At 46.6% G+C, this 16,369-nt stretch overlaps 1 protein-coding gene across 2 annotated transcripts in view; it reads left to right on the top strand.

Moving 5' to 3' along the window:
• AK7 (adenylate kinase 7) overlaps nucleotides 1–16,131 on the top strand; it is a 67,505-nt gene extending 51,374 nt beyond the window's left edge. Inside the window, exons 15-18 of one of the 2 annotated variants that reach the window (XM_084792813.1) lie at nucleotides 1,877–2,074; nucleotides 5,485–5,705; nucleotides 13,700–13,828; nucleotides 15,946–16,131. In XM_084792813.1, coding sequence (XP_084648939.1) covers nucleotides 1,877–2,074; nucleotides 5,485–5,705; nucleotides 13,700–13,828; nucleotides 15,946–15,984 — 587 coding nt within the window. In that variant the 3' untranslated portion in view covers nucleotides 15,985–16,131. Of the gene's footprint in view, nucleotides 1–1,876; nucleotides 2,075–5,484; nucleotides 5,706–13,699; nucleotides 13,859–15,945 lie in introns of both variants that reach the window. The other variant, XM_084792812.1, reaches the window with a different exon arrangement.
• Nucleotides 16,132–16,369: the final 238 nt, after the last annotated feature.

Here is a 16,369-nt window from a genome sequence, read left to right as displayed (position 1 = left end):
TTGTAGACCAGGCTGGCCTCGAACTCACAGTGATCCCCCTGCCTCTGCCTCCCAGGTGCATACTCTTGTTTATTTTATTTTTTGCTTTTTGAGACAGGGTCTCTCTTTGTATCCTGGCTACCCTGGAACTTAAAATATAGACCAGGCTGGCCTTGAACTCCAAGAACTGGGGTTAAAGGCATATACCACCACCTCCAGGTTCCAACAAACTTTTTTTTTTTTTTTTTGAGACAAAGTTTCTCTTGTAGTCCAGGCTGGCCTCAAACTCATGGAGATCTGCCTACCTCTGCCTCCCGAGTGCTGGGATTAAAGGCCTGTGCCACCAGGCCCAGCCCCAACAAACATTCTTAATTGCTCAATCATCTCTTTAACTCAGGAGTGAGAGTCGTGAAACTAGTGTAGATACATGAAATGCCTAAAAGGGTTTCTCAGTCGTCTCCTTCATGTACACGTACACATTAGAAAAAGAAAAAAATGAAGTTAATTGCTTTAACAAACCAGAGCTACCTGATTTAGGATTGTGAAATGCTTCTAAGGAGTTCATTTTGGCAAATTCCATGGTAGAGCCTAAGCTGTCACCTAGGCAACTGGATAAAATTCAGTTCAAAATGCATCAAGCACTGAATGTGATAAAACCTCACTGAGGGCTGGAGAAATGGCTCAGCAGTTAAGAACTGGTGGTGCTGTGAGTGAGAATGTCGCCCAGAGACTCATGCATTTGAACACTTGGTCCCAAGTTGGTGGCGCTATTTGAAAGCAGGCTTTAAGAGTTTAAAGACTCATTTGAGTTTGCTCTCTTTCTGTCTGCTTCCTGCTTGCAGTTCAAGAGGTGAGCTCTCTGCTGGCTGTTCCAGCCGCCATACCTGCCACTTCCCCGGGCAGTAATGGACTCTTAGCCCTCTGGAATTATAAGCCCAAGGAAACCTTCCTACTATTAATTGCCTTGGTCATGGTGGTTTGTTTGTTGTTTGTTTGTTTGTTTGTTTGTTTCGAGGCAGTGTTTCTTTATGTAGCTTTGGTTGTCCTGGACTCTCTTTGTAGACCAGGCTGGCCTCAAACTCACAGTGATCTGCCTGCCTCTGCCTCCCAAGTGCTGAGAGATTAAAGGTGTGTGCCACCATGCCCGGCAGGTCATGGTGTTTTATCACAGCAACAGAAAGTAACTAATCCAGCATTTTTCCTGGTCTTTCAGAGGATTGGAGTTTGGTTTCTAGTGCCTACTTTGCCTTGCTCACTCCAGCTCTATGGATCCAGTGTTCTGCTCTGGCCTCTTTGATCTCAACACACACATACACACTGGCACACACATAACTAAAAGTAAAAAAAATATACCTTGGCCAGGCATGGTGGTGCACACCTTTAATCCTAGCAGTCTGGAGGCAGAGGCAGAAGGATCACTGTGAGTTCAAGGGCAGCCTGGTCTACAAAGTGAGTCCAGGACAGCCAAGGCTACACAGAGAAACCCTGTCTTGAAATATCAAACCAACCAATCAAACAAACCTCCCCTATCCTGTGGGGACATCTTTCCCACAGCATGCCAGATGCAGGAGTGAAAGCCTAGAGATGTGACCATTTTAGGCTTATTAGAGATTTTCTATTTAACAGTGTCTGCTGCCTTTATAGGAAGAGAGGGAGGAGGGAAGGAAGGAGGGAGAGAAAAGAAAACAGATGCTGCATACTCCCAATGGGGCTGTGATTCTCTGGAGTTGTGAGGTCTGCTTGCATTCCTCTCATCCAGGAAAGGTGACAAGAAGGCCAACCTGGCAGGCCCTTTGCAGCAAGGTGAGGTCCCAGCTGCTGGCCAGAGATATTGGTTAGCTGTGGCCGTTCATCCCTGCTGTGCTGTGCTGGCCTCAGAGTTTTTCCCTCTCCCCAGAATTTGTGTGCGGTCTGGATGCCTCGGATGAGTTTCTGAAGGAGCGAGTGATGAACCTTCCAGAAAGTGTTATGGCAGGAACTCACTACAGCCAGGACCGATACCTCCGGTCTCTCAGCAACTACCGGGACATCAATACCGATGACGAAACAGTCTTCAACTACTTTGACGAAATTGAAATTCACCCAATACACATTGGTTCGTATGAAGTGACCTCTCACACACCATCCAGCCCTGTTGCATTGTGAGACTGGGACTGGAGGGCGGAGGGAAGACTAGGGGTTTAATGTGTGACTGATAGAGCTCAGGAAACCACTGATCAACTGAGCACTCCTCCGGGACAGCCATTTGATCTGGGGGCAGAGTGTTGGCATGTTATTATTATACAGAAATATATGAGTGGATTACAAGATTGAAGGTAAACCTGGTCTATACCTGAAAAGAAGCATGTGTTTGCAGCTGTCTGCTTTGAGCACTGCCCCAGGCTCCCTCCCTGAGCAAGGCTCTGTCCCTGCTGCACTGTCAAGCACTGGTGCTCAGCATAGACCTCTCCTGGCCTTTAAGTTTGGTCAGCTTACATCATACTATCCCAAAACAGGAAATATTTCCTCTGTACACTTCTTCGCTTCCTGTAAACAGGTATCAGAGCTTAGCATGCAGGAAGTACCTAGGAAGTAACAGGTTTTAGCTTCCTCTTTTTCCTCACCCATGGCTCCAGATTCCAGAGTGCAGAGCAATCTCGTACCCTTGACTCCGTGAACGCCTGAGTTGCCTGCTGGCTTTCCGTCCCTTGACTTGGTGAACCCCTGAGTTCCCTCTTGGTTTTCTGGATCTTGACATGTCTTCTGGGGTTGAGGAGCGAGGAAAGAGGGGTTTGTTTTTCTACTCTGCATAGTGACTGGGGTTTGCCTCCGTTTACATGTTTGTTTGTTTTTTGTTTTTTTGCAAGTCAGGCACATTTCATGTGAAAGCTCCCATTTTACATGTGAGGGCCCTTCACCTCCACATATGTTCATTTGTACTTACAGAACTCTGGAAGAGTGGTGAATTTCAGAAAAATGTTCACTGTTATCTTTTCCATAAAGTCAGCCGGGCGTGGTGACATACACCTTTAATCCCAGCACTTGGGAGGCAGAAGCAGGCAGATCACTGTAAGTTTGAGACCAGCCTGGTCTACAAAGTGAGTCCAGGACAGCCAACGCTAACACAGAGAAACCCTGTCTCTAAAAACAACAACAACAAAAAATCATAATATAAAACCTCCCAGTTTTTTAAAATAGCAAGACCACGAAGGCCTGAGGGAGGGACACTGATGGCAGAAAGGACAAGAGGAATGAACGGGCAGCCACCTCCCGCCCCGTTCTTGCCTATCTCTGCTGTTTGGCTTCATGCCCATGCCTACAACAGGGAGATGGCATAAGAGCAAGGAAAGAGAAGCACCCAGGTGAGGGGTGCCTCTAAGCCAGAAATGAAGGTGCTGGGATCTCCCCCTGAACTCCCCCATCTCTGTCTGTCTGTCTGTCTGTCTGTCTGTCTGTCTGTCTGTCTGTCTCTCTCTCTCTCTCTCTCTCTCTCTCTCCATCATTCTCTCCCACTGTTTCTCAGATCTGGTCTCTCTTTGGATTTCTTCCTCTCTAGACTAGCATGCTTTCCTGGCTCTCTGGCCACCCTCCTAGGGTCCTGGAGTTTCCAAGTTCCACTGCAAGCTATGTTCAGAGCTGGACTAGACTCTGTCCCCATCCCGCACACTCCTAGAGGGGCAAGCCTTGTCAGTCTAGGTCGATAGGTGTCTGCAGCTGCTCCCCATGAGCCAGCACGGTCTCCAAAACTAGAGTCCTTTCAAAACATTTTCCAGCACTAGTGACACGAAGGCTGTCATTATTCCTGAGATTCGGGGGGAAGCACAGTGCAATACGTACATGCTATGCTACGCATTTGGACAGTGAAATGTCAGAGGTCAGGCAGTGATGAGGTGGTAGATAAAACACTTTTTGCTTACTTTTCCAATGTTTTTCTTTTTGTTGTTGTTTTCTGTTATTGGGAATTAAACCCAGGGCCTCATGACTGCTAGGCAAATGTTTCATTGAGCTGTACTCCTAGCCCTTTAAGGTCTTAGTTCTTAGCATCAAGATCACAAGTTCAAAGCCAGGCTGAACCATATATCCAGATTCTGTCTCAAAAACAAAACAAAACAAAACAAAACAAAACCAGGCTGGGTAGCAGTGATGCAAGTCATTAATCCCAGCACCTTGGAGGCAGAGGCAGGCAGTCTGAATTTGAGGCCAGTCTGGTCTACAGAGTGAGTTCCAGGACAGCCAGGGCTACACAGAGAAACTCTGTCTCAGAAACAAAACAAAATCTGAAAGAGATAGAACCTAAATGTAGTCACCGCCCTCATTCTCTGTAGACACAGGCTGAGTGCCTGGGGCTCACATGTGGATGCTCTCTGGCCTTGACATTAACGTTAGTCAGACTTCCTGGAGTCTGACCTTCATCACAGTCAAGTGAGTTAACTGAAACAGTTAGTTTATTATGAAGCGAACACAGCAAGCCAGCTGCCGTAGTTACTCTTTACTCTTCTACCCTCTTCTACCCTTTGCAGGCATTTGCACACACATGCACGTATCCCCCCATCCCACATACATGATCAAAAATAAAATAAATATGAAAACAAAGGGAAACAAATGGCCCATATGATAGCAGGGTAGAGCTGGTATATGAATGGTGGACGGGCATGGCGGCCCATCTGTAATGGCAGCTGTGGAAGGGAGATTACCTAAGCAAGCAGGCTAGCTAAACTGGCCTCTATCAGTGAGCTCTGGCTTAAATTGAGAGACCGTACCTTGATTAAGAAGGTGTGGAGAACAGGAGGCTAGAGAGATGGCTCAGTGGTTAAGAGCACTGACTGCTCTTCCAGAGGTCCTGAGTTCAATTCCCAGCACCCACATGGTGCCTCACAACCATCTAAAATGTGCACTGTATACATAATGAATAAATTAATTTAGAAAAAGAAGGTGGAGCACAATTAAGGAGGTCAACCTCAGGCTTCCACATACACATGCACACATGTATATGTGCCTACAACATGTATGCCCACACCTATGGAACATGAAAACATATATACATACCATACACACACACACACACACACACACACACACACACACACACACACAACACACACACACAAAATAAAACAAAACAACCCTCAGACTATAGTACAGTCTATTCCTACTTGGATCCACTAAGATCGATGATGACTTCTAAAACTCAGAAAGGGCATAGGTGTGTGCCTATAATCTGAGTACTCAGAAGAACAAGAGGCCTAGTCTGCATAGTGAATTCCAGTCTATTTAAGGCCATGTAGTGTGATCTTGTTGCAAACAGACAGAAAAAGAGCTCTAAGAGAAAAGCCCAAATCCTCCGGTCTCTGACTCTCAGATGCCACTGTGGTAATAACCCTTGAGAAATGAAAGTCTGGACTTCACTGCCAACTAGAAAATGCAATGACCACGTAACCGTTTCTTACACACTTGTCCAGAGTGCTTTTCTAATCACAGACACGTCTAGGATCTATGTGTAGGTCTATTCTCTTCTGGTATTTAAAGATGTAGGAAAACTTGAAGATGCCCAGAACAGACTTGCCATCAAAGAGCTCATCAAAGAGATTGGGGAGCCTCGGAATTACGGCTTAACAGATGAAGAAAAGGCCGAAGAGGAGAAGAAAGCCGCAGAGGAACGCCTGGCCAAGGAGGCTGCTGAGAGGGCAGAGCGTGAACACAAGGAAGCCGTGGAGATGGCGGAGAAGTTAGCCCGCTGGGAGGAATGGGTGAGTGCGAGGCTGTGTAAAGCTGGGGTTAAGTCACTTAGGCCAGCATAGAAATGCTCCAGATAGCTTTACTGGTCACGAGTGCTGAGTGCTATTTACAGAAGGCATCCATGCGCTTTACCTGCCACTGCCATTACTGTTCATAATATGGGTGACAGATGGCTCAGTGGTAAAAACCACCGGCCACTCTTCTAGAGCAACCAGGGGTGAGTCCCAGCACCCACATGAAGGCTCAAAACCATCTGTGGGTCCAGTCCCAGGGGATCTGACGCCTTCTCCTGGTCTCCATCATCACCGTACACATGTGGCGCACAGACATACATGCAGACAAACACTTGTACACATAAAATAACAAATAAAATTATTAAAATCATCATACTGTAACATTGTATTGTGAGCCAAGCTTGTGACTGAGGCTCCTTGCTCTGTCTCTCTGTCTAACTTAGCCGGGACACCTCACTCTGCTCACCCCTTAAGACATTGAGTGCTTCTGCTTCCAAAATTAGCACTGTAATCTGGCTCTCCGCTTCTGGTCAGGGTCAGGTTTTGTCTGTTTGAATACAAGGTCTCACTGTGGTCCAGGTTGGTCTCTCATTCACTATGAAGTCCAGATTGGCTTCAAACTTATAGCAATCCTCCTGCCTCATCCTCTCAGTTGCTTGACATTACAATAGCCACCATGTCTGGCTCCGGTCAGTGATTCTTGCAAGATTTACAAGGCCAATCTTTGTTATGTCGTCTTTTTCCATACCTCTTCCAGAGGGTACTTCCACAATCCACTGGCAGCTGGCCAGGCTCAGGTGGCACTCTGCATGGGTTTCCCAGCACCCCTGAATAAAGTCAGTACTACTTCCTGTGGCCCACAAGGTTCAGTGTGACCTGGAAGCCTCTAACAGTCCCATCTCAAACAATGTAGTCTTACATTTTCCTTGTTTGCTTTTAGTCTCTACTAACAAGAGGCTCCCTTGCCACTGCATGTAAAATACCGACTCAGGCCTCTCTCCATAGCATGCTATAACTTCCTTTATGCTTTTTCTTTCTCTTTTACATTTATTGTATCTGACATAATGTAGCTTTTATATACTTACTTATCTTTTCTTGCCTTTTCCTGGCCCAGACAAACTGTGTGAGCATTGGTACCCATGTTTGTTGTTCCCTGCTGTACTATTCCTGCTTTGAACAGGGTCTGACACGTACCAGGCCCTCAATAAATGCTGAGGAATAAGGGGGGACTAGCTCTTATGCACACACACACCTTTGGTGGCCAGGACACCTGTGTGTCATCACAGAGACCAATAACACAGACAGGAATGTAATCTTTTTTATTTTATTTCTATGTGTATGGGTGTTTTGTCTGTCTGTATGTTTGTGTACTGCGTGCATGCAAGTGCCTGCAGAGGCCAGAAGAAGGTGTTGGCTCCCCTGGAGCTGGAGTTACAGGTGGTTGTGAGCCACCATGTGGGTGCTGGGAATTGAACCCAGGTCCTATAGAGGAGCAGTCAGTGCTCTTCACCGCTGACTCATCTTTCCAGTCCTAGGAATTGCATCTTTAGGTCATGCTTTATTCAGAGAGCTAGAGATCTGAGAGGATAGCAGGTCAACATCTTTTAAAGGGGGCTGAGAGAAGACTCAGGAGAGGGGAATGTAGTGCTTAAACCTGGTGCCTTAGACCTGAGTCCCATCTGAGAACTCACGAGAAATAGCTCCCAGGGTAAAGAGAGAGATGGGGTGGGAGGGGGTGAGGCTGCTTCCATGTCCTGTCCAACCAGCAAATTATGTAGAGTGGGGAAAGCCAAAAGCATCTCTCTCTCTCTCTCTCTCTCTCTCTCTCTCTCTCTTTGTGTGTGTGTGTGTTTTGTTTTGTTTTTTGAGACAGGGTTTCTCTGTGTAGCCTTGGCTGTCCTAGACTCACTTTGTAGACCAGGCTGGCCTCGAACTCACAGTGATCCACCTGCCTCTGCCACCCTGAGTACTGGGATTAAAGGCTTGTGCCACCACAACACCCAGCCCAGCATTGTGTCTCTTGAGAGCTCAGTTGTGCCCTTCTAGGCAGAAGGCCGGGCACATTGCTGAGACCTAGGAGGTCTGTGCCTCTCTTGTTACCACCCCTTGTGCTCTTTGCTTACTCTATACATATTTTGGATCTGACTCCTTGAAACACTGAGTCTAGTTAGCAGCTGCTGGTGTCAACCTTGCGCTCCAACAGAGCCAATCAGGGCTGGGGCCAGGCGATGGCTAACTCAGAATGAACAGATGACTGATAGTATGTATGTGTTTATGGTGGATCGATTACCCAATAGGCTCTTATTTGCATGCCTAGTCCACAGTTGCTGAACTGTTTGGGGAGGATTAGGAGGTGTATCCTTGTTGGAGTAGGTGTGTCCTTTTGGAGTAGGTGTGTCCTTGTTGGAGTAGGTGTGTCCTTGTTGGAGTGGGTGTGTCCTTGTTGGAGTGGGTGTGTCCTTGTTGGAGTGGGTGTGTCCTTGTTGGAGTAGGTGTGTCCTTGTTGGAGGAGGTGTGTCCTTGTTGGAGGAGGTGTGCCAGTGTTGGTGGGGTTTGAGGCTTCAGAAGCTCACGCCAGGCACAGTGTTTCTCTTCCTTCTGCTTGTGGCTCAGGATGTAAAGCCGTCAGTTACTGCTCCAGCACCATGTCTGCCTGCTTGCCACCATGATGGTAATGGATAACCCTCTAAAACTAAAAGGCCCCCCAATTAAGTGCTTTCTTTTATGAGAGTCACCTTGGTCATGGTGTCTCTTTCTAGCACTAGAACAGTAATAGCTATTAGTAACCCATATGTATAAACATTTGGTTCCAAATATAACCATTAGGTCCAATTATAATGGGACCGTCTGGGACCACCAGCTCCCAATGATAACACGGAGAGATTTTATATATATGATAAAAGCTGGCCTCAGCTTAGGCTTGTTACCCAACTAGCTCATAATTTAAATGAACTTGTTTATATTGATCTGTGTTCTGCCACGTGACCCTTTATCTCTCAGTCTTCGTCCCGGCACTGTTTCTTCTTCTGTGTCTGGCTGGCAACTCTTCCCACCTGAGTTCTTTCCCAGAGTTTCTATTTCTACCTGGAAGTCCTGCCTTCCGCTCCTGCCTTTGCTATAGGCTGTTCAGATATTTATTAAACCAATCAGAAGGTGAGGGAAGTGAGTGTTTACAGTTAATGCTTAACACTAAAGACAGCCTTTCTGACTAGATGGAGGACTTCCTCTCCCAAGCAGGGTCTCGTTCCCATTCATATAACTGGAGTGTGCTGCCAAATGCAAACCAAGCATCCTTGGGGTGTCTAGTTCCAACCGGTTATGAACACTTACCTTGAGAGGCCCCCCACCCCCTAAGAACTATATAGCCTTTGTTCTTCCTGAATACACCTATCCTGAGGATCCTGTGCCCCAACTCCGTAAGGACTATATAGCCTTTGTTCTCCCTGAAGAAAGTTCAACTATCTTTTTGAAGTGATTGCCGTTCTCAATTTTGCTTTTGGCCTCCAGGCTCTGTGCCTGGCCTTCTGCTCCTCCAGCCTTTGTGGGCTGGTGGCCAACAGCCCCCAGGGAAGAGGAGACGACCCACAGGGTAGGAAATGCACTGGGTCCTCTATTGCCCCTCTATCCTTTATGACTTTAAGGGACTGATTAATCTCAACAGCCTAAAGTTTGCTGAGTCAGACATATTGGTCTCCAAATCCACCTGCCTCTGCCTCTGGCATGCTGGGATTAAAGGCGCTCAGCACCGCACCTGGCTAGAGTCATATGCCTCATATTCTTATACTTCATAAAGTAGATGTCAGAGCAAAACTGGTCAGACAAAGAGGGACACTCCACACTAATAATGGGAAGAGTCATCAAGAAGATGTAACAATTGTAAATTTGTATAAAACAGTCATGAAAAGGCATAGGACATCACATAGGTCCTGACACAGTAGTAGTGAGAGAGACTTCAATGCCCCAGTCTCATATTTAGATGAGTCTGCCAAACAAAATCTCACCAAGAATACATTACTCCTAAACTGTATCACAGATCAGCTGTATTTAACTTGTATCTATCCAGTATTCCATCTAACAGATAAGGCACATGTGGAAGTTTCTCTAAGATTGTCACAGCAGGCTTAACAAATGCAAAAATTCCAAATTATTAACCACAAAATTGAATGAATAGCGGGGTTGCTGGAGAAATCAAGGAAGAAATTAGGAAACACCAGTACAGCTTTGAATTTCTGAGATACAGACCATGTGTTGGACCCTGCTGGTAAGGTCTGCCATTACTGGATAGCCCCTGAGCTCAGTGCTAAAATGAAGCTGGGTTCCCCCCTCCCTGCCTGATCTGGAGAACCCTGGGTCTTCTAAGGAGGAGTGTCACATAGCCCTCAGGGAGACTACAGGCCCAATCCTTTCCCCGTAAGAAACCCTTTCAGTGTGTACCTGGGGATTCCTAGAAATACCCTCCATGCTAATGAGATGCCTTAGCTTCCAACCAATGACCTTTTCCATACCTTGAATTCCCCGACTGCCTGTAGGATAATTAAGTACTGTGTTCCCTTCTTATGATAGGATTGCACTGCCGCATGTGAATGAAGTATCCCTGGCACCCCTCGCCCCAGGGAATCAAACACATTCATCCCTGAGACCCCTCCCACTGCCCAAGGTTTATAATGTCCCTCATTCATGAAATGAACTCATTCCATTCCTCCACTATGGCTGTCTGAGACTCGCTGCTTCATGGCTGAACCTTTGAATTCGCCTGCCTAGCCAGGCTTGCTTAGGGCACGAGCTCCTGTCTCATTGTATCTGCTGCTGCCAGGCTCTCATCTTGCAGTTTTTGGCTGTTTCCAATGCAGCTACTGGGTTTGTCTGAGCCAAGTCGGGCTCCTAAAACCACTTGGCTCAGTTCAGTTGGAACTCCAAGCTCCCTGCTGCTGCCTGGCCTGGGGCTGGCAGCTTAGCTAAAAGATCTGTAACCTTCCACGGCTAGTGTGGCCATTTTAAAAGATACTTGTTGGAGAAAATCCTTTTTTCCCTCAGCCCTGGAGGAACCAGAGATCCTGTGACACAGAAGTCTTCTTCTGTGTCTTGGCCTTCAGGGAGGTGCAGAACAACGCCCATTCAGTCCTATGAAGAAGGATTATAGCTAAAAGTCTTCACATGTAGAACAGAGAAACAAGAAATTGGACGTTTTGGCATGGTGGCATATTGCCTTTAATCCCACCACTCGGAAGACAGATTTCCATATATTGAAGGCCATCCTGGTCTAGGTAGTGAGTTAGGCCAGCTGGGGTTGCACAGTTGGGCAGTGGTGCTTCCCGCCTTCAATTCCAGCTCTTGGGAGGCTGAGGCAGGTGGATCTCCGAGTTCCTAATGATGACCTCAGAGTGCTACAGAAACAAGACACAAAACCAATCCCTAAACTGGGCGGGTGGTGCACACCTTTAATCCCAGCACTCGGGAGGCAGAGGCAGGCGGATTGCTGTGAGTTCGAGGCCAGCCTGGTCTACAAAGCGAGTCGAGGACAGCCAAGGCTACACAGAGAAACCTTGTCTCAAAACAAAACAAAAACTAATCCCTGTAGATGGCAAGACATAAATACTGGGGTAGAAAACAATGAAATAGAGCATAAAAGAGCAACATCAACATAAAAGATTGATCAAACAAAACTGGTTATTTGAAAAGATTAAGATTGACAAATCTAGCCAGGTGGTGGTGGCACATATCTATAATCCCAGGACTCAGGAGGCAGAGGCAGATGGATCTCTGAGTTCAAGGCCAGCTTGGTTTACAAACCAGGACAGTCAGGGCTACACACAAAGAAACCCTGTCTTGAAAAAAACAAAAGCAAACCAAAAACAAATACAAAACAAAACATTAGAGATAAAAAGGGAGCTGTGGCCACTTACTCCAGTGAAATCTAGAAACATACAAGGGACTGTTTTGAACATGCATTTTCCAAAACTCTGGAAACCCTAGAATAAATGAATAAGTCTTTAAACTCATATGACCTACCAAAATTAAACTCAGCTATAGATAATTTAAACAATCAAAAAGTACATAGTTGTATTAAAGCAGTTGCTAAAATTCTCCCACAGAAAGAGCTCAGGACCATTGCTGAATCCTACGAACCGTGTGTGTGTGTGTGTGTGTGTGTGTGTGTGTGTGTGTGTGTGTGTGGTGTGCGCGCATGCGCATGTGTGAGCACTGGGAGGCCAGAGGTATCGGTTAAGTGTTCTGCTTCTCATTCTCCACTTTATTCCCTTGAGACAGGGTCTCTCACTGAACCGGAAGTTAGGCAGGTAGCCAGCGAGCTCCAGTGCTTCTCACATCTCAGTTCACACTCCCTCCCACTGACTGCTTTTCTAGAGTAGCTGGGTTCATTTCCCAGCACCCACATGGCAGCTCACAATGATCTGTAACTCCAGGATCCAACACCCTCACACAGACACGCATGTAGGCAGAATATCACTCCTTCATGTTCCCTTGGGAAGCACACACCCACACGTGGGCAATCCTCACTCCTCCACATTCCCTTGGGAAGCACACACCCACACTTGGGCAATCCTCACTCCTCCACGTTCCCTTGGGAAGCAAACACCCACACTTGGGCAATCCTCACTCCTCCACGTTCCCTTGGGAAGCACACACTCACACTTGGGCAATCCTCACTCCTCCACGTTCCCTTGGGAAGCACACACTCACACTTGGGCATGCCTCACTCCTCCACATTCCCTTGGGAAGCACACACCCACACTTGGGCAAGATCTTTCTGAGCTCTCTAGTTCTCCAAAACTCTTCTGCATGAGCCTCTCTTGATATCCTTGATGAAACCTCCCCCAACAACTGGGTAGGCATAAAATCCTTTTCTGTGTCAAAGCCACCGTTCCTGGAATGGCCTTAGTCACAATCCCTAGAAGATTAGGGGCTGGGACTGGAGAGGTGGCTGAGCAGTTAAGATCACTTGCTACTTTTCTGGAGGCCTTGGGTCTGGTTTCTAGGACCCATGACAGGCAGCTGGTGACCATGCATAGCTCCTGGTTAGGCGACCCAGTGCCCTTTTCTGGCCTTTTTGGGGATCTGCACTCACATGGCATATACTCGCACAGACATAACTGAAAACAAAAATAAATCTTATATTAAGGCAGCTTCTCATGCTCTTGAAGATGGCGGTGTGAAAGCTGTGTCCCTGTCTCGTCATTACTACAACCCTGAACCTGTATCAAAATGCCAGGCACAGTGGCATGTTCTTGTAATTCCAGCACCAGGGAGGCCAAGTCAAGAGGATCTCTGGAGCTTGATAGTCAGCCAGTCCACCTTACTTGGTGATCCCCAGGGCAATGAAAGACCCTGTCCCCAGGTCAAAGTAGGTAGACAGTATTCCTGAGGATGATGCCTGAGACTGTCCTCTGGCCAACACAGACACACATACATGAATACAATTACATACACATGAGCATACATGGGTAGGAAAAACATTGGGAAATATTATACACTATAGCCAAGTTGTTTTATACCAGGGATACAATGTTTGTTCAATATAGGCAAACAGAGGGCCAGCTAGATGGCTCAGCAGGTAAAGATGCTTGCCTCATAAGCCTGACACCCGGAGTTCCATCTCCAGGACTCACACGGTGAAAAGAGAGAAGAGAAACAACTCTCAAAACCTCTGGTCTCTACACTGCGCTGTGGCATGCACGGCCCCACATACATCATGTACACATATGCATGTACAATAATCAACAAATAGATAAAGTAGAACTATCTTATGACTCAGCAAAAGATTCGAAAATCTACCACAACAAAAAAAAAACTTTTTTTCCGAGACAAGGTTTCTCTGTGTAGCACTGGCTGTCCTGGACGCGCTTCGTAGACCAGTCTGGCCTAGAAACAGGTCCAGTCGTAACGCCCTGTGGGGACAGCGGTGTCAAATGCTCTCATGCTCTTTCTTTTCTGACTGTGCATCTCTGCATGCCCATGTGCTATTATGTCCTTAGAATAAACGGCTAGAGGAAGTCAAAAGAGAAGAGAGGGAACTGCTGGAAGCCCAGTCCATCCCTTTAAGAAACTACTTGATGACTTACGTGATGCCCACACTGATGCAGGGGCTCAACGAATGTTGCAAGGTGAGACCTGAAGACCCCGTGGATTTCCTGGTAAGAATTCTTTAAAAATAATTTTTTTAAGTCTCAACCCCCCCTCCCCCCCCCCACAACAGTTTTCTCTGTGTAGCCTTGGCTGTCCTGGATTCACTTTGTAGACCAGGCTGGCCTCAGACTCACAGCAATCTGCCTGCCTTTGCCTCGCAGAGTGCTGGGATTACAGGTGTGCGCCAGCGCACCCGGCTTTTGAAGTTTTATTTATTTTAGGCATATGGTTGTTTTGTTTGTATGTACACTATATGTGTGCAGTGCCTACAGAGGCCAGAAGAGGGCACTGGAGTCCCTGAAGCTGGAGTTACAGGTGTTTGTGAGCACACGTGTGGGGTAAGAGTCCAAAGGCCTTCTGCAAGAGTGAAGAGCGCCTTAACTGCCGAGCCATCTCTTTAGCCTCAAGATAATCGTTTTTAAAAATATCCCATTGGAAATGAAGCATGACTGAAATTTAATAGAAAACTGGCTGAGTTTGAGAAAACACATATCTCGTTGCTTAGTAGCTTCTAATGTCTTCATGTTTTATACTAAGATTTCTTCTTTCTCCTCTTTTGAGTATCCTTTTATAAAACTATTATATATATATATATATATATATATAAAACATAGTATTTGAGAACTTCATATATACATGCAATTCTGATCCTCCTTTCTCCTCTTAGCCTCAGGCTCCTTCTGGATCTCCCCACAACTCCCTTCCAACTTTATGCCCTTCATTTGCTTGTTTGAATAACCCCCTGAGTCTGGTCAGGGCTTTCCTGCGGACATAGGCAACTACCTTGGACCGCACACCTAAAGAAAACGGACTCCTCTCTAGCAGAGAGCAAGTGTCCGTAGCTTTCAGGGGTTGAGAGCTCATGTGCCATTCTCCCACCCATGCTCCTTTTGCCTGTGGTTATGAAAGGTGTACAGGCTGGTTTTGTGTGTCAACTTGACGACCCAAGTTGTCAGAGAAGGAGCTTCGGTTGAGGATTATGAAATGCCTCGACGAGATTCAGCTATAGGGTATTTTCTCAATTAGTGATCAACAGGGGAGGGCCCAGCCCACTGTGGGTGGTTTCCTTCCTTGACTGGTGGTGCTGGGATCTATAAGAAAGCGGAAGCAGCCAGGTGCAGTGGTTCACACCTGAAATCCCAGCACTTGGGAGGCAGAGGGAGGCAGTTCTGTGAGTTCAAGGCCAGCCTGGTCTACAAAGTGAGTCCAGGGCAACCAGGGGGCTATTACACAGGAAATCCTGTCTCACAGAAACAAACAAACAAAAACAGGCTGAGCAAGTCACGGGAAGCAAACCACCAACCAGCACCCTCCATGGCCTCTGCATCGGCTCATGCTTCCAGGTTCCTGGCCTGTTTGAGGTCCTGTCCTCTTCCTTTAGTGATGAACAGCAATGTGAAGTGAAAGCCAACTAAACCCTTTTCTTTCCCATGCTGCTTTTTGGCTATTGGTGTTTTCTCCCAGAAGTAGAAACCCTGACTAAGACAGAAGGAAATAACTATATACTCTTAAAATTATAAACACTGGCTGGGCGTGGTGGTGCACACCTTTAATCCCAGCTCTTGGGAGGCAGAGGCAGGTGGATCTCTGTGAGTTTGAGGGCAGCCTGGTCTACAAAGCGAGTCCAGGACAGCCAGGACTACAGGAGAAACTCTGTTTCAGAAAACAAAACAAAAAACCTGTAACACAAATAATGACAATAAATAAATGTGTTGTAACTTGCTGACTTATGGCTGGGAAGATGGCTCACTGGGTAGAGCACTTGCTACTCGAGGGTGAGGACTTGAGTTCCAATGTCTAGAAACCATATAAAGCTGGGTGCTAGAGCCTGTGGTTGTAATCCAGTATTCCTATGGTGAGGTGGGAGACATGGGAAAGACACTTCCCAGAAGCTCACAGGCCCGCTAGCTTCATGGACAGAGAGTCTGACTAAGGCAAAGTGTGGAGGGGAAGACCTGACACCTGAGGTTGTGTGCTGATTGCCACATGCACACTATGATACATGTGTGCCCTGCTGTACACACACACACACACACACACACACACACACACACACAGACTTAAAACATGAAAAACTGTTTTCTTTTTGTTGTAGGCGGAATATCTTTTCAAGAACAATCCTGAAATGCAGTAAAGATTCATTCCTGTTGGTCACGGATCTTCAGAGGGAGAGCTCAAAGTTATACCATGAAAAACTGCTCTTAAAAATGCTTTTTTTTTCCCTGTGTGTGTGGGAGGTAGTGAAGGGGGAATCTTAATAAAGTAGAATTATTAAAAACTACATTGGGGCTGGGTGTGGTGATGCACGACTTTAATCCCAGCACTCAGGAGGCAGAGGAAGGCTGACTGCTGTGACTTCGAGGCCAGCCTGGTCTACAAAGCAAGTCCAGGACAGCCAAGGCTACACAGAGAGACCCTGTCTCAAAAAACCAAAAAAAAAAAATATATATATATATATATATATATATATATATATAAACTACATTGAGGGCTGGAGAGATGGCTCAGTGGTTAAGAGC

The sequence above is a fragment of the Acomys minous genome (genome assembly GCF_964271855.1).
Source record: "Acomys minous genome assembly, chromosome: 8".
Taxonomy (NCBI): domain Eukaryota; kingdom Metazoa; phylum Chordata; class Mammalia; order Rodentia; family Muridae; genus Acomys; species Acomys minous.
Note: the sequence above shows the minus strand (reverse complement) of the source record. Positions and strands in the feature narration are given on the sequence as shown.